Genomic DNA, 18,766 nt, shown 5'->3' on the forward strand with positions numbered 1-18,766 from the left:
AMAAGAGACTTGATTGTGCCAAGAAACACGAACAATGGACATTAGACTGGTGGAAATCTGTCCTTTGGTCTGATGAGTCCAAATTTGAGATTTTGGGTTCCAACCGCCGTGTCTTTGTAAGACGCATAGCAGATGAACTGATGATCTCCGCATGTGTGGTTCCCACTGTGAAGCATGGAGGAGGAGGTGTGATGTTAGGGGGGTGCTTTGCTGGTGACACTGTCTGTGATTTATTTAGAATTCAAGGCACACTTAACCAGCATGGCTACCACAGCATTCTGCAGCGATATGCCATCCCATCTGGTTTGTGCTTAGTGGGACTATAATTTGTTTTTCATCAGTACAATGACACAACACACCCCCAGCCTGTGTAAGGGCTATTTGACCAAGAAGGAGAGTGATGGAGTGCTGCATCAGATGACCTGGCCTCCACAATCACCTGACCTCAACCCAATAGAGATGGTTTGGGATGAGTTGTGCATGAGTGAAGGAAAAGCAGCCAACAAGTGCTCAGCAAATGTGGGAACTCCTAGACTGTTGGAAAAGTATTCCAGGTGAAGCTGGTTGAGAGAATGCCAAGAGTGTGCAAAGCTGTCGTCAAGGGTGGCTACTTTGAAGAATATAAAATATATTTAGATTTGTTTAACGCTTTTTTGGTTACTACATGATTTCATATGTGTGATTTCATAGTTTTGATGTCTTCACAATTTTTCTACAATGTAGAAAATAGTAAAAATAAGAAAAACCCTTGAATGAGTAGGTGTGTCCAAACTTTTTACTGGTACTGTATCTATCTATGGGTAGCAGGGTTGACATGTTATGCTTGACGAGCTCAGTTTTCTACCACAAAACAACAGAAAATGGCCAAAAATATTAGAAGCAGCTGACCTGCATTTACATTATGATTTGACTATTAGATGTCAGTGTTTCTTTAAAAAATAGTTTAAACCAAAACGATAGATTGGTTCACGTAACTGATCAATCCTGTTCAAATGATGGACAAACATAAATTATTCCCTAATCACATGTGCACTTTAACAACAATCCTTCCCAGTTGCCAGGCCAGGAGATGTAGTTACATATGTTCAACTTAGTTTTCCACTCAATGTGGAAATAACATGGATTATGAATCATATATTTATACTTACCCATGTCAGCCCCATTATCCCCCTGTGAGATCAGAAAAACAGACCACATCCAAACTACATGTTGTTGCAGTGTGATCACCAGACCTGATAATGATGTTGTGCCTTTAAACCTCTCTTTGGTTGGGGAGGTAGCTAGTCCTCGTCAGTGACAGGTCATGTCCTAGACCATGTGGAAGTGTTGTAACCCTGGTGATCTGTGGTTTGAAGGATCACCATGTTGTTCAGTTCAGCACAACCCAGTAAGAAATAGAGAGAGAGAGGGATTTCTCTGGCATCACTACAGACCAGGAAATGAGACTTCTCTTTTTTCTCTTTCTTTCAATTTTTTTTATAAAACAACAGAAAAAAAGGAAAAAATTAAGCAGCCAGCTCTCCTGACTGACCGCCTGGATGTGTTGACACTGTTATGAATCTGAAAAACAAGTTCCATGGTAACCATTGTCAAACAGTGGAATGGGCTGTTTCAGAGAGCCCGGGAAAGCCTCTTTGTTTGTTATACTTGGCTGGGGTTTCCTTTGGCCCCACACCCCTCAATTCTGTGGGGAACACACTAGAGGATTTGCTTTTTTCCATCCCTGGCCCAAGATTCTGCCAATCTGGCACAAGAAAATCCTATTTGCAGCTGCTCTCCTCCAGAAAATCCGGTCTGATCTCCATAAGATAGCGCTTAGGGTGGGAGTCGGGAGGCAACAGCAGCAGGAAAAAGGAAAGGGCTGAGTTCGGATGGAAAAAATGAAACTGAGAAATGGGTCCAGCAGTGGACGAGTGGAATTTTGTTTTAGATGGCCTAACAGGGTTTCCCTCAGTAAACAGCAACAGCGTTTACTGTTTCTGATTTAACACAGAGTATCTGGGAGAGTCATACTGGGTGGACTGTGTTTGCTCCTCCCTATTACAAGGTGTTGATCTGAGAGCTCCCTACCAATATCTCTCTCTCTCTAATGTCTTCCCTCTGTTCTGGACTTTTATTCTGGTAGCTACTAGAACAATATCCCTAAAAATCTCATTAAACATACAAACTGGTTAAATCAACATTGTTTCAACGTAATTTGTCTTTGTATTGGGATGTGGAATCTATGTGGAAAATACAATGGATTTGAAAAAGTCTGCGTAAACTGTTGTTTTGAGTGTGGTATTTCAACCACTATATGCTATTCAGAGAATCAAAAAACGTAGGATCATATGAATTTGTAGCATACACATTAATAGAGGCAATTTTCTTTCCATTATGGATACATTTCAGGAAAGGGATTCTGCCTTCTTGGACTTTTTGAAATGTTTAATTTATTATGTATCGTTATGATTACACCTTTAGTGTTGTTTGGGGTTGATGAAAAAGCAGCCAGTTTGTACATATGTACCGGCTCGATTCAGTCTTATGTAGCAGTGTTTTTTTTACTTTGGATAAAAGTAGAGACTCGGAGCTAGAAAATGGTATATCAAACATTACAGTTGAGTTACAATGGGAAAGAAATTCTGCTTTGAAAGTTGATCAACTTTTTTTTTCTCCAGAAAATGACCCTAGAATATTTTGGTACACCTACTGGAGAGCTCTTCTCTGCCTACACCCATTCTGCATCGTTCACACCCTCTTAAGCCTTATCCCCACTCATCTCTTTACGGATTCACATGTGAGGCCATGGGCTAAACAGTGACTACGGTAGTGTACAACCAAGACTTACGGCTGATTTATACTATGTCTATTGACATGTCTGTTTACAGTTGTCGCAGTGACATCATGCACATTCTATTGTCGTCCGACATCAAACTTGTCATTGTCGTTATGAAAAAGTATAAACACAAAAACGTCAGGCTGGTTTGGTTTGTTTCTAGCTTGTAATATTCTAGCTAATAATGAACATATCATATACAGTTGAAGTCGGAGGTTTACATACACCTTAGCCAAATGCATTTAAACTCAGTTTTTCACAATTCCTGACATTTAATCCTAGTAAAAATTCCCTGTCTTAGGTCAGTTAGGATCACCACTTTATTTTAACAATGTGAAATGTCAGAATAATAGTGTAGAGAGAATGATTTATTTCAGCTTTTATTTTTTTCATTACCTTCCCAGTGAGTCAGAATTTTACATACACTCAATTAGTATTTGGTAGCATTGCCTTAAAATTGTTTAACTTGGGTCAAACGTTTCGGGTAGCCTTCCACAAGCTTCCCACAATAAGTTGGGTGAATTTTGGCCCATTCCTCCTGACAGAGCTGGTGTAACTGAGTCAGGTTTGTAGGCCTCCTTGCTCGCACACGCTTTTTCAGTTCTGCCCACAAATTGTCTATAGGATTGAGGTCAGGGCTTTGTGATGGCCACTCCAATACCTTGACTTTGTTGTCCTTAAGCCATTTTGACACAACTTTGGAAGTATGCTTGGGGTCATTGTCCATTTGGAAGACCCATTTGCGACCAAGCATTAACTTCCTGACTGATGTCTTGAGATGTTGCTTCAATATATCCATATAATTGTCCTGCCTCATGATACCATCTATTTTGTGAAGTGCACCAGTCCCTCCTGCAGCAAAGCACCCCCACAACATGATGCATCCACCCCCGTGCTTCACGGTTGTGATGGTGTTCTTCGGCTTGCAAGCTTTCCCCCTTTTTCCTCCAAACATAATGGTGGTCATTACGGCCAAACAGTTCTATTTTTGTTTCATCAGACCAGAGGATGAAACAAAAAGTACGATCTTTGTCCCCATGTGTAGTTGCAACCCGCAGTCTGGCTTTTTTATGGCGGTTTTGGAGCAGTTGCTGTTGTTCTGGGATTGATTTGCACTTTTCGCACCAAAGTACGTTCATCTCTAGGAGACAGAACAATTCTCCTTCCTGAGCGGTATGACGGCTGCGTGGTTCCATGGTGTTTATACTTGTGTACTATTGTTTGTACAGATCAACGTGGTACCATCAGGCGTTTGGAAATTGCTCCCAAGGCTGAACCAGACTTGTGGAGGTCTACAATTATTTTTCTGAGGTCTTGGCTAATTTATTTTGATTTACCCATGATGTCAAGCAAAGAGGCAGTGAGTTTGAAGGTAGGCCTTGAAAWACATCCACAGGTACACCTCCAATTGACTCAAATGATGTCAATTAGCCTATCAGAAGCTTCTAAAGCCATGGCATCATTTTCTGGAATTTTCCAAGCAGTTTAAAGGCACAGTAAACTTAGTGTATGTAAACTTCTGAACTGCTGGAATTGTGATGCAGTGAATTATAAGTGAAATAATCTGCCTGTAAACAATTGTTGGAAAAATTACTTGTGTCATGCACAAAGTAGATGTCCTAACCGACTTGCCAAAACTATAGTTTGTTAACAAGAAATTTGTGGAGTGGTTGAAAAACGAGTTTAATGACTCCAACATAAGTGTATGTAATCTTCCGACTTCAATTGTAGCTGACAGCGTCTAAACTTGACCTAATTTGTATTCATGATTACAGGAAAAGAAACTCACAACAATGTTATTATTTACAAGTCAATGGCGAGCTAATTACAGAAAATAGTTTACGGTTGTGAGTGTGAGTGTCGAAATAAAAGCAGGCTATTCTATAGGAGAATTTTAGAACCTGTCTCGTTGGCCTTATGTTATATCCTAATTTGACTTTGACTAATTTGGTCCAGGTCATGTTGTTCTTCACATTACTGTGTCTGGTAAACACACACTATATCAAATAAAATCAAAGTTTATTTGTCACATGCACAGGATACAGAAGGTGTAAACGGTACAGTGAAATGGTTACTTGCATATTGGAGTCTTTTCTTAAGACATGTTAAGACTCCATGAACCATAATCCCAAATCATAGTGTAACATTACTACCCTGCATGAATCTACAGGTTGCTGAAGCTAACCAACTAGCTAGCTAGCTAACATTATAACAAAAATATGCAAATGGCTCTGAGATAGAAAATAATATTACTTCACAGATCATAAAAAAGGCGTTAGCTAGCGAGTCAGCCAGCCAAATAACGTTAGCTAGCTAGCTAACAGTAAGCTTTAACTTMCAATGAAAATGACTGACTAAATTAGAAATGTATAATATCTGAAAAATGTAGCTAGCTAGACTCTCTTACCCGTGTATACATGGATGAACGCTTCTCCCTCTCTGTCACGGATGCCATGGTTGCCCTTAGTTTGAAGATGTAATCCAGAGATTTTTATTAAACAGCTTATACAACAGCCTTCTGTGTTCTCTTTTCGACTCCCTCCGCATTTGCCAACAAATGCCAGAATTTTCTCCATCTCCTTAGCTATCATATTCTTCTTCCACCGCATTCCATTGATTTCAAAATGCAGTCATCCAGACAGTGGAGAGCCTTATCAACACTTTTGCAGTTCTTTGTGATAGCTTTCAAAAAAGCCGCTTTAGAAAGGATTACCTACACATACTAAGCAGCTCATGTTATAGACAGAAGTGCTATATGGCAGACCAATCCGAACTCATCTCTCGGCATGTCCAGCCCATCCATTATCTCAGCCATTCATGGCTAGCGGGAAGGTTCCTGACTTTTTCTGTGGCTAAACCATCTAGGCTCGTAATTTTACAATTTTATTCATATTTGCACATGACATACACATTTGTTATTAGGGCACATGAAAGTTCACATGTTCCAGAAGGCATTTCAGACAAAAAAAAACACATTTTAAAAATAAATAAAAATGTTCAAATGCCTCTCCTGTGAAGAAGTGACACGGGACATATGCCTAGTTTCGTGAAACGAGTCACAAATGGTTCTCTTTTCTGTGTGTCCTTTTGGAGCAGGTGTGTTTCTTTTGAACATTGCTATATCAATATGGTTTCTTCTTAGGATATCAAGACAGCTGGAACGTTTAATATGTGAGTTTAGGCCTTTCAAATTTCAAGAGAGAATAGCTAGCGTTGCCATTGTTAAAAAAAGTAGTATTAATGTTGTAATTATTATCTTTAGTGTTAAAAAGCCCATGGATGTGAAACAAAAAGCAGGACCCACAGGGAAACCCACCCAGTGAACCATTCCCCCCCTTCCCTCCCCTTATCTATAACATGTCTTAAACAGCATATATGTTGGGGGGTCTTAAGGTATTGCGAAACATAATTAAAGTAAAACATAAAGTAACTAATAATTAACCCCTTCAGACCTTTACATTTAAGTTTGCAGATTTTTTTTTTATCGAAATATTGCAACTGAAATACAAGCCTAAACAGTCACATCCTCACTATTATTAGCAATATACTCTAAATGACCTTAAACATAGGAGGAAGAATAAAACACAAGCAAAAAGGAATTGTGTGGAAGCCCATATGGGACTGACAATCTATCTTGAACAGTTTAGCCCATAGGGGTGTAATGTGCTGTAGCCCCGTAAGGAAGCAATCCCAGTCTGTATGGCTCTTCAATATATTGTACATTTTTCATTAATTGGCGCGGAGTCATCAATGTCGAAATGTCCTGGAACATAGGCAATCTAATAATAACGAAGTCCAATGTTCAGAAATAATAATAGTGTTCCTTTTACCCAATTGAGAGGGGTTTCTCATCATTGACTTATGCTGAGGGCAGCACCACAGCCATAGGCTAGGCTGCATGATTGTGCGTGGATAGCATACCTGAATATTGTGTCAGCCAAAAGCCTAGATCTGTCAGCTCTTCCCATTGTGTGTTGGACATTTTGTGTGCTTATCGCAGAAGTCTTGAGCCTCCTTGGCAGTAGAAAACGTGTGTGTTGTATTCTGGATGGTCAAGATGAGATTTGCCAGGTGGATGAATGTATATCTCAGGTTTATCTTATTTCTACTTTTTAACTACTTAGCTAACATTTTACCTAACCCTAACCTTAACCTTAACGCCTAACTCTAACCTTAACCCCTAACCTTAATTCCTAACCCTTAACCCCTAGCCTAGGTAAGGTTAGCCCCTTCGCTAACCTAGCTAACTTTAGCCACCAAATATTTTTAATTCGTTATGAAGAAAATCACAAATGCGTTATGAAGCAGAAAATCATGTGGTCGACACAAAAACATAATATTTAGAAAATTGTGTGGTGGACACAATTTTGTGTGTGCCTGTCAAGAATTTTTAATAAGTCATTTGTGTCTACTGTATTTCACGATAATCTGTGATAGTGTGTTGGCTATAGGTGCAGTTTGAGAGAGCAGTTTAAACACAGCCTTCAGTTGTAGGGTGTGAATCCACCCCCCCAGTGCCACTTGTAGTTACGCACCCCCGCTCCACCTTAAAACCCTCTCTTCAAACAAAGCACAGGAAGATGGGGAATGCAGAAAGTCCCATTGTCTTTCACTACTTAGATGTCAAGGTGTGGTTTATGCCATAAACATTAATTTATTTGAACTTCACAAAGATGTTTTCAGAGAAATAAGATTCTCAAATTAGTCACTCAGATGTCTTTCACACCTTGCTCATTTCGAAAAGGTTTTAACTCTGGAGCGTCATGATTCTGTGGTTTCGATTATAGAACTGTGTCATCTTGGTAGTGCTGCTCTCTGTGGTGTGACCGAGATAAAGGGCAATAGAAGAAAGCAATGTATTTAACTGAGTAAAACTAAAACATGGAATGGGCTTCACATACTGTACTCTAAAGGCCTCTTCTAGAAGCTAGTGTCTTTGCTCATATATAGGCTTACACTGTCTTGTACTGTGAAGGTGCTGTCTACAACTTAGAAAGTGAGTCACGATACACTCTTGTATCTGCATCTTTCCATGCCCACTTATGCTACAGTTGTAGTGAAACTGACTGGAATTAACCCCAGAGGCAGTGGCACAGGTGAAAATAGTCCAGCAGGTGAAAGGAGAGAGAGCTACTATTCAGAGATAAAGCACACAATAACAGCATGCCGAGCCCAGATTAGTTTCAGGTCCCTTACGTCCCACTTATGAGCGAGCAGATCAACGACAACAATAGCAACATGCCCATGGTCACACAGAGAACCAGAGTTAAAAAACTAAACTGGGTTAAAGAGTACTGTATTCTGAGAAGTTTACTCACTCACTCACTCACTCACTCACTCACTCACTCACTCACTCACTCACTCACTCACTCACTCACTCACTCACTCACTCACACTCCACCACCACCTCATAGGAGGCAGTGTGAAGTGACTGAGTCAGCTACTGTACTGTGTGTGTGTCTCTCTCCCACCCCTGGTTGGTAAACAAACATGTTTATTGGTGCAGGACTCTAAAGCCAGACACTCATCTATTGTATGGTCAAGTCTGAGTGTTCCCTGGGCCAGCCTCAAATGGCCAGGCCGTGCCAACCCTTCATGAGGCTCAGTTAAAGCTCTCTACTGTATAACTTCCCAGCCTGCCTTGCTCTGGAGCACCACTCGCCTCTCTAAGCCCTCTTTTTTATACTCAGGAGAATCCTGTGGCACCGTTGAGTAGTTGAAAGTTTCTTTAAGGCATTAGGTGTCAAAGGGAATTCCACTAGATATATAAAATAAACATGGACGTTGAGCAGAGAGAGCTGGAGCAACCGGGCCGGTTTGGCCGCTCTAGTTGGTTTGCCCTCCCTGTTTCAGATTCAGCTCTGCTCTGCTCTGCTCCATAAAGTGTGCTTAGTGTTGAGCTGCTGTAAACAGCCATGATTTATTTATTTTCTCTTTCAGATGATCAGAGACCGAAGGAAACGAGAGGACTGGGAGGAGGATAGTCTAGCAGCTACTCTTAATCATAGAAGTGGGCCTACAGTTTGCTCTGCTGGCAGGCTGTTTTTGATCAGCTTCTGAATTGTTTGTCAGGCAAAAAATGCATATCTGATAGATAACTCAGTGACTTGCAATAACAAGAAAAGGTTATTGAAAGCTACAGAATCATGTTTTATCTTAACTGTACCTGTTTTATCTCAATTGTAACTACAACCCTACAAACAGGGTTCCAGTATTAGTACATACTTTGCAACCAGTTTCACTGAGTATTAGTTAGGGTAACACCATGCCCAGACCGGACCCGCGCGTGCGCAAATTGATTTTGTCCCCCCACACCAAACACGATCACAACACGCAGGTTGAAATATTAAAACAAACTCTGAACCAATTATATTAATTTGTGGACAGGTCGAAAAGCATTAAACATTTATGGCAAATTAGCTAGCTAGCTTGCAGTTGCTAGCTAATTTGTCCTATTTATCTAGCTTGCATTTGCTAGCTAATTTGTCCTGGGATATAAATGTTGAGTTGTTTTACCTGAAATGCACAAGGTCCTCTACTCCGACAATTAATCCACACGTAAAACGGTCAACCGAATCGTTTCTAGTCATCTCTCATCCTTCCAGGCTTTTTCTTCTTTGGACTTTATATGGCGATTGGCATCTAACTTTCATAGTATTACCACAACGCGAGAGGTGTGGTCAGCATGTAAGGGCTGTTGTGTGTGAGGGAGTTACATTGGTACACACCACTGCTCAGCCAGGGATGAGTGTGTCTGTGTGGGTTGGTTGACGGTGTCTGTTTTCGCTTAACTTGCTGTTTAATGGCAGCACCCTTGTCCCACTATATAGGTCAATGCTTTAAAAAGGCCTCCTATAAGCCTGTTGGATATTGAGTTCCCCTAAACCCTGAGTGGTATTGCTTACTAACTTACCCCATTTATCCCTTTTAAGTGAAAAGGTTTCCTCTTAAAAAAGATTGAGCATATTTTCATATATTTTAGGATGCTTCATATCAGTGACACTACTGTATTAACTGAGACCCAACCTCCCTGTGAATGTTCAAAACATGTTGTTATAGTATACCACGCATAAACATGAATGTGGTTAGCTTTTAAAATCACAGATGTACTAGAATTAAAGGCATTTTGGCTCAATTGACGTCACTGTCAACCAATTTCACACTATTATTCCTCCATTTTGGGCATGCCTTAAAATGTTCCCTAAGTCACAACAAGAAGCCATGGCGCCAGGCTCTTATGTGATAGTGCCAGTATACACAGTGTGCTTCCAGAGCTGTTGGAGTTGTTAGTTACTGATAAAGACAGATAGACTGCAGTACAGAGGATGTGGGCTATCTGGACACACTACATGCTCACCATACTGGACATTCCTCTGAGCTTACTACAGGTTTTCCCTATTGTCAATGTGAATCAAAGTGTGATTACATACTGTTGTAGTGTAAGCTACGGCTACAGTAGCAATCTTATAGGTTTCATGAAGTCATACAATCACTCTTCATTTTCATTTAACCATCTGGCTGTGGTTTATGAATACAATACAGTATTCAGTTTGACAACTTGCAGTATAGGTATAATTTTTTATATTTCACGATAGGCCTATAAATATGTTGTAATGGTCCCCATACAAACTGATCATCTAAAGCTAAATGAGAAAGCTTACAATCATTGTTTGTAGACTTTTTCAAATGGTAATATATCTGAATTACTTAAAAGTCCAACGCAGACGTTTTTATCTTAATATCAGATAATTTATGGGTAACAATTAAGTACCTTACTGTGTTTTCAATTAAAATGGTCAAAAATATACAAAAATAGCTTCTTAGCAAAGAGCGATTTCTCGAGCAAGAATTGTTCTAGAATTGTCTGGGAGTGGTCTGTGTGGGGAGGGGAAAACTGAAAACTACAGTAGCTGTTATTGGCAGAGAGGTTTGTAACTCCTACTTATTGGTCAATTAAGTCATTTACCACCTAGTGACAAAACTCCATCAAACCAAAACAGGTTGAAATTTCAGGTGGTCTTTTCAAACAGCTCCTACACTAAAAGGGCATTATCATTATTTTCACAATTGCACAGTATAATTCCAAATTGTGTTAAATCACATTTTTTACTGCACTGGGCCTTTAATGATGGTGATCTGTTTTTAATACATCTTTATTTAACCTCATCACAGAGCTCTTAGACATGAACTTTAGACAGGTTTCATCACATCACAATGTGTTTCCCCCACCTTACACACGGCATGGTGTGTGTGTAAGAACTCTACACACCTTGACTGAGTCTATTTTTAGAACGCTGAAGCTGTGAAAGTTTCCATTTATTCCCCCCATGCTGTGTGTCACCTGGCTGTCAGCAGAACAACAGGAAGTAATGGGGAATTGAAAGAGCGGTAGAATCGAAAACTGAGGCCSTCCTCCTAGTGGACACTCTGTGCCAATGCAGCTCATGAACTGTTGCGGCATCTTCTGTTATCGCTACTACAGCCAACCTGGACACAGAGTAATCAGCGGTTCTTGGTGTTGTGTCCCTTGATGTTTTACTGTCGGATCAGTATGTTTTTGTCAAGATGTTATGCCATTTTCTACGATGTAATGTACCTTTTTATGAGCATTTGTTGTAAGAGAAAGGAAAATATGAAAAGGCCAGAAGTGAAAATTGCCCTCTCTGGAGCTGCGAAATGCTGCCTGGGAAGAACAGATGACAGTACAGTATTACATCAAACACGTTTTATGCTCCGACTAACTAACGCCCAGTACTTGTTTCTCTTCTCCTCCCTGTAGTAAACGAGATCATAAGGAAGGATCTGACCGGAGTGCAGGCCAGAGGTCAGACATAGACGACAGCAAACAGGAAGTGGACAGCTGCAGCTCGCTCTGCGTCGCCACGGGAACTTCTTCTTCTTCCCTGTGTGCCCAACTGTCCATCTCCATAACAACTATCAACTATCAGCTACCAGCATTTTGGCTGTTCAGTCCTTTTCCTTCAAATAACTGTTTCTCAGCTAAAGATTCAGTGCCTTTTACCCAATGCCAAAGAACGTTCTACCAAAGAAAGTCTTAATTTTTAGGGTCATCGTAAACTAGATTGTGCCTTGTTTTTTTGTATATTGTAGAATAGAGGGTGAAAATTCATAAGCAAGTCACAATCATGGCAGTAGTTGTGGCAATACTCGGTGTTAAAACCTTATGCAAACCTTTCAAGGAACTTTCACCCTCTAACCCATCTTGTTGACACTTCTACTAATGACACCATGCATAAAATATGCCAACATGTCAGCATTGCACTGTGATATGTGTATTGTGTTATGAAATGTAATGACCAAAATTCTTCTTGAGCTTACTTTGATCATCTCATCTTTCTACTCTAAAGGAGACGCACACTGCCATCCTAATAACCCCAAAAATATTTGATAGAATGTTCATTTCCCCATATTCTTGCTTTTCAAAGTTATATGCACTGTTTAGTAGGGGAATCGTTGTGTATATGTATTCTTACATGGTGTGTTGTCTTTATTTCAATGTTTAATGTTTTTTTTCGTCATTATGTTTGAGTCATGTGATGAACTTAATGTATAAGCAGTTGATTTGCCAAAGAGGCCTTATCTGGGCCAGTGTTTTCAATACAGGTTATTATTTTGAACTGCTTAGAGAAAAAGTATTGTACATTTCTCTATGAATGATTGAATATTGAATTAGCCTCAAAAGGCTTATATTGAAATAGTTACATGTGAATCCTTACACAGGAAAGAATTAGTGGGAAATGTAATGGCGTATTGTTCTAGTCTTTCAGTGGCTTCAGAAAGAATTCATAACCCTTGACTTATTCCACAATATGCTGTTACGTTACAGCCGGAATTCAAAATGGATTCAAAAAAAATCTCGCCCATCTACACACAATACCCCATAATGACAAAGTGAAAACATGTTATTAGAAATGTTTGCAAATGTATTGAAAATTAAATGCAGAAATATTTGATTGACAAGTATTCACACCTCCGAGTCAATACTTTGTAGAGGCACCATTTGGCAGCGATTACAGCTGTGAATCTTTCTAGGTAAGTCTTTCACACCTGGATTGTGCAACATTTGCCTGCTGAAAGGTGAATTCATCTCCCAGTATCTGGTGGAAAGCAGTCTGAACCAGGTTTTTTTCTAGGATTTTGCCTGTGCTTAGCTCCATTCCCTTAATTTTTTATCCTGAAAAACTCCCCAGTCCTTAACGATTACAAGCATACCTATAACATAATGCAGCCACCACTATGCTTGAAAATATGGAGAATAGTGCTCAGTAATGTGTTGCATTGGATTTGCACCAAACATAACACTTTGTATTCATGACATAAAGTGAATTGCTTTGCCACATTTGTTACAGTATTACTGTAGTGCCGTGTTGCAAACAGGATGCATGTTTTGGAATATTTTTTATTCTGCACAGACTTCCTTCTTTTCACTCTGTCAATTAGGTTAGTATTGTGGAGTAACTACAATGTCGTTGATTTCTCAGTTTTCACAGCTGTTTTAAAGTCACCATTGGCCTCATGGTGAAATCCCTGAGTGGTTTCCTTCCTCTCCGGGCAACTGAGTTAGGAAGGACTCCTGTATCTTTGTAGTGACTGGGTGTATTGATACACCATCCAAAGTGTAATTAATAACTTCACCATTCTCAAAGGGTTATGTAATGTCTGCTTTTCAAATGTTTACCCCTCTACCAATAGCTGCCCTTTGCGAGGCATTGGAAAACCTCCCAGGTCTTTGTAGTTGAATCTGTGTTTGAAAAAACAGCTTGACTGAGGGACCTTACAGATGTGTGTGTGAGGTAGCCATTCAAAAATCATGTTAAACAATTTTATTGCACACAGAGTGAGTCCATGCAACTTATTATGTGACTTGTTAAGCATATTTTAACTTTTGAATGTATTTAGGCTTGCCAATACAAAGGGGTTTAATACTTATTGACTCAAGACATTTCAGCTTTTCATATTTTATTAATTTGTAAAAAAAAATATCTAAAAACATAATTCCACTTTGACATAATGGGTTATTGTGTGTTGGCCAGTGACACAAAATGTAAATTTAATACATTTTAAATTTGGGCTTTAACACAAAAAAATGTGGAAAAGGGGTGTGAATACTTTCTGAAAGCACTGTATGCGTGCTCATTTTTTATTTTTTATTTTATTTAACTTTTATTTAACTGGGCAAGTCAGTTAAAACAAATTCTTATTTACAATGACGGCCTACACTGGCCAAAGCCGGACGACTCTGGGCCAATTGTGCGCCGCCCTGTGGGACTCCCAGTCACGGATGGTTGTGATACAGCCTCATGAGTGCCCAACTTATTAGTTGCCTATTTGATTGTAACATTTATCAAAATCTTTGGCATTTTTAGTTCATACAGAGAGAAAAATGCACATAATATGTGTAAAACAGATATTATAGCCTACCTATTTCTGTTTCTATAGTTTTTTGTGTAATTATTTTTTCTTCCCGCAATGACAATCAAGCAATATACAATATATGTAGTGCTTATTATTGTCTGCATATACAATAACATCCCAAGTATTCATACCTGTACTGTACATACTGTGCCTTACATTTCCAAGATAATCCCACATTTCCAAGATGAGCTGTGATTTCTTTGTTCAGTGTCATTTTCATTATACATGTATTTTGATGTACAATCAAACATGAAAGCAATAGGATTTCCTGCATGTACAGTCCATAATTATTGACCTTGTTGATAAAGCTGACCAAAAAGACATTATAAAATAAATAATACAAATACTGAGCTATATTGTATGCAAACAAAATTTGGAAATTATATTATTTTATAATAAGACAATTGCTCAGAGAAAGAGATTTTGTTTAACAAGTAATAATAAAAAAATTAAAAAAAAGACGGGTCAAAATTTTGGCACTCCTGTTTTCAATACTCTAGCACACTCCCCTTGGGAGGATAATGACAGAGTCTTTTTCAAAAATGTTTTTAAGAGATTGGAGAACATGTTGGGAGGGATCTTAGACCATTCCTCCATATATAATTTRTTCAGATCCTTGATATGCTTTGTTTGCTCTTATGGACTGCCCTCTTCAATTCAAACCACAGATTTTCAATGGGGTTAAAGTCTGGACGGAAGTTTGATAAACGGCATTGGCACTTGGATTGGAACTGATGCTATGGTCAGAAGACAGGAAATAGAGCTCTTTGGACACGGACACCAGTGGTTGGTTTGGCGTTGAAAAACAAACATATGCAGAAAAGTACCTCATATCTACTGTAAAATCAGGTGGTGGATCTTTGATGTTATAGGGCTGTTTTGCTTCCACTGGTCATAGGGACCTTGTTAAATTCAACAGCATCATGAACTTTACCAAGTACCAGGACATTTTAGCCCCKAAAAAACTGGTTGCCTCTGATTGGAGGCTGAAACTCCACCAAGACTTTAATGCCAAGCACTATCAAAATCCACAAAGAAATGGTTAATTGACCACAAAATCTACGGACATGAACCCAATTGAAAACCTATGGTTTTAATTGAAGAGGCCAGTCCAGATTAAATATATATTCTGTATTGATGAATGGTCTAAGATCCCTCCAAACGTGTTCTCCAATCTCATCATTTGTTTGAGAAAAAGGCTCAGTGTTGTTTATCTTCACAAGGGGAGGGTGCTATAGTATTGAAAACAGAGGTGCCAATCATTTTGACTCCAATCTTATTGCACATTTTATTTAATATTTAATCAAATATATTTCTCTGAGAAATCGTATTAGTATAAAATAATATAATTTCCCATTTTTTTGGCATACAATATAGCTCAATATTTATATGATTTATTTTATACAGTCTTTTTTGCTCATCTTCATCAAGGTTGCCAATAATTATGGACCTGACTGTATATACTAGCATTTTCCCAAGTGCTCTTAAAGTGCTTTTATATTGTGTAAAGGGGATAGCTTACATTGGTGCAGAAAGGGACTTTTGTTACGTATCCAATACAATATGTTAACATTTTTAAGAAGATTCCAAAGAAAAGATGCTTTACTTAGATTATATATAGTTTAAAAAGTGTAAACCTGAACAGTGTCCAGTAATTCATGCCATTACTGTTTGTGCTGAGATTTAAAAGTTAATGATCCAGAGACTGAATCTGCCTGTACGAGCCATTCTCTCAATGTACAGCATACAGTATGTTTGAAATATCCTGAATGTATACTTTACGAAATAGTTTTCCCCTTTATCTGTAAATAGTTAATTGCTTACAACTGTATAAATGCTTCTGTTAAGCCTGTTTTTTAATTTCAAAGTTATAGAGTATGGTAGAAAATATGTTTTATGAACTGCATCAGTTGTTTTCTTGCTTTTTCTTTTCTTTTGTTTTGTTAATCCAGTGTCTTAGTAATATACAAAAAGCCATATACAGTGCCTTGCAAAAGTATTCATCCTCCTCTGTGTTTTTCCTATTTTGTTGCATTACAACCTGTAATTTAAATGGATGTTTATTTGGATTTCGTGTAATAGACATACACAAAATAGTCCAAATTGGTGAAGGGAAATGAAAAAATAACTTGTTTTAAAAATTTCTAAAACATTCTTACCGGACGAGTGGTGCGTGCATATGTATTCCCCCCTTTGCTATGAAGCCCCTAAATAAGATATGGTGCAACCAATTACCTTCAGAAGTCACATAATTAGTTAAATAAAGTCCAATTGTGTGCAATCTAAGTGTCACATGATCTGTCACATGATCTCAGTATATATACACCTGTTCTGAAAGGCCCCAGAGTCTGCAACACCACAAAGCAAGGGGCACCACCAAGCAAGCAGTACCATGAAGACCAAGGAGCTCTCCAAACAGGTCAGGGACAAAGTTGTGCAGAAGTACAGATCAGGGTTGGGTTATAAAAAAATATCTGAAACTTTGAAKATGCCACAGAGCACCATTAAATCCATTATTAAAAAATGGAAAGAATATGGCACCACAACAAACCTGCCAAGAGAGGACCGCCCACCAAAACTCACGGACCAGGCAAGGAGGTCATTAATCAGAGAGGCAACAAAGAGACCAAAGATAACCCTGAAGGAGCTGCAAAGCTCCACGGAGGAGATTGGAGTATCTGTCCATAGGACCACTTTAAGCCGTACACTCCACAGAGCTGGGCTTTACGGAAGAGTGGCCAGAAAAAAAAATAAGCAACCATGTTTGGTGTTCGCCAAAAGGCACGTGGGAGACTCCCAAAAAATATGGAAGAAGATACTCTGGTCAGATGAGACTAAATTGAGCTTTTTGGCTATCAAGGAAAACGCTATGTCTGGCGCAAACCAACACCTCTCATCACCCTGAGATAACCATCCCCAGAGTGAAGCGTGGTGGCAGCATCATGCTGTGGGGTGTTTTTCATCGGCAGGGACTGGGAACTGGTCAGAATTTAAGGAATGATGATGGCGCTAAATACAGGGAAATCTGTTTCAGTCTTCCAGAGATTTGAGACTGGGACGGAAGTTCACCTTCCGCAGGACAATGACCCTAAGCATACTGCTAAAGCAACACTTGGTGGTTTAAGGGGAAACATTTAAATGTCTTGGAATGGCCAAAGCCCAGACTCTAATCCAATTGAGAATCTGTGGTATGACTTAGATTGTTGTACACCAATGGAACCCATCCGACTTGAAGGAGCTGAAGCAGTTTTGCCTTGAAGAATGGGCAAAATCCCATAGACATACCCCAAGAGTCTTGCAGCTGTAATTGCTGCAAAGGTGGCTCTACAAAGTATTGACTTTGGGGGGGGGGGGGGGGGGGGGTGGGGGGGGTGAATAAGTTATGGCACGCTAAAGTTTTCTGTGTTTTTGTCTTATTTCTTGTTTGTTTCACAAGAAAAAATATTTTGCATCTTCACAGTGGTAGGCATGTTGTGTAAATCAAATGATTCAAACCCCCAAAAATCTATTTTAATTCCAGGTTGTAAGGAAACAAAATAGGAGAAATGCCAAGGGGGTGAATACTTTCGCAAGCCACTGTATAGCTGTCTTAATGTGGTATTATACTCTGCCTATATTAATATAAGTGATGTTGAAATTAAGTTTGCATTTGAGAAACAGGTTATATTTATGTTTCAGATGTTTTACACAGTTTTTAACAAATCTCTGCATCTTAAGTGCAGGCAATCATTTCTGCCATAGTCTTAATTTTGCTTAATAATCAATAGTTTACATTTTCTGTTCTATATCTGATGTATGTATGTTCCTTAAAACCCTGTAATTTTCATATCTATTTTTCCAGAAGCAAAAGTTGTATTTTTAAAATATCAATAAAACTACTGTTGTCATTTTGTGTAAGACTTTTCTGCAGTTAATTTGACATGTACGTTTTAGTACTTCCAAGTTTTCCTTATCCTAAAGTTGATTGATTTTCCTTATTTTTGCTTACTCCATTGGTTGTTGGCAAGGTAATACTGTCACTGATTTCTGTCTTTAGACTGTTTGTGTTTTTTGTGAGGGAGAACCTAACTGTCACTGACTCATGCTACATAACCCCATACTTCTCCCCCTGCCTGGCACATCAATGGGGTGACTGTTTCTGTTATCCTCTCCTCATGTTCATTTTTACCACGGCTTCATCTATTACATACATACTCAGTGACACCACACACACACACACACACACACACATACACACTCCCACTTACAACCCCACAACCCCACCCCTCCTTCAAACAAATAACAACAAGGGAGTTGACTATAGCCCTGTAAGCCATGTTGCCAGGAGACAGCATGTTTGGAGCCTAATTCTGGTGACTGGAGTACTGGAGGACTCTGTGAATGAACCCTGTGTTCAGGAAGTCTCTGCCTATGACCTCATAGCATGGGTGAAAAAACACAGCACGTGGGCTAGATGGAACGCTAGATTAGCGTTTTTCACCCCACTCTTAGAGATATGCTGTGGCCCATGAC

General features: G+C 39.1%; 1 protein-coding gene across 1 annotated transcript in view; it reads left to right on the forward strand.

Annotated features, from left to right (window-relative positions):
- Positions 1–17,226, forward strand: part of LOC111976218 (nuclear factor of activated T-cells, cytoplasmic 2-like) — a 59,343-nt gene extending 42,117 nt beyond the window's left edge. The window contains exon 10 of the mRNA XM_024004965.3: positions 11,598–17,226. Within this exon, the coding sequence (XP_023860733.1) occupies positions 11,598–11,653 (56 nt within the window). The 3' untranslated portion in view covers positions 11,654–17,226. The remainder of the gene's footprint in view (positions 1–11,597) is intronic.
- Positions 17,227–18,766: the final 1,540 nt, after the last annotated feature.

The sequence above is a fragment of the Salvelinus sp. IW2-2015 genome, linkage group LG17 (genome assembly GCF_002910315.2).
Source record: "Salvelinus sp. IW2-2015 linkage group LG17, ASM291031v2, whole genome shotgun sequence".
Lineage (NCBI taxonomy): Eukaryota > Metazoa > Chordata > Actinopteri > Salmoniformes > Salmonidae > Salvelinus > Salvelinus sp. IW2-2015.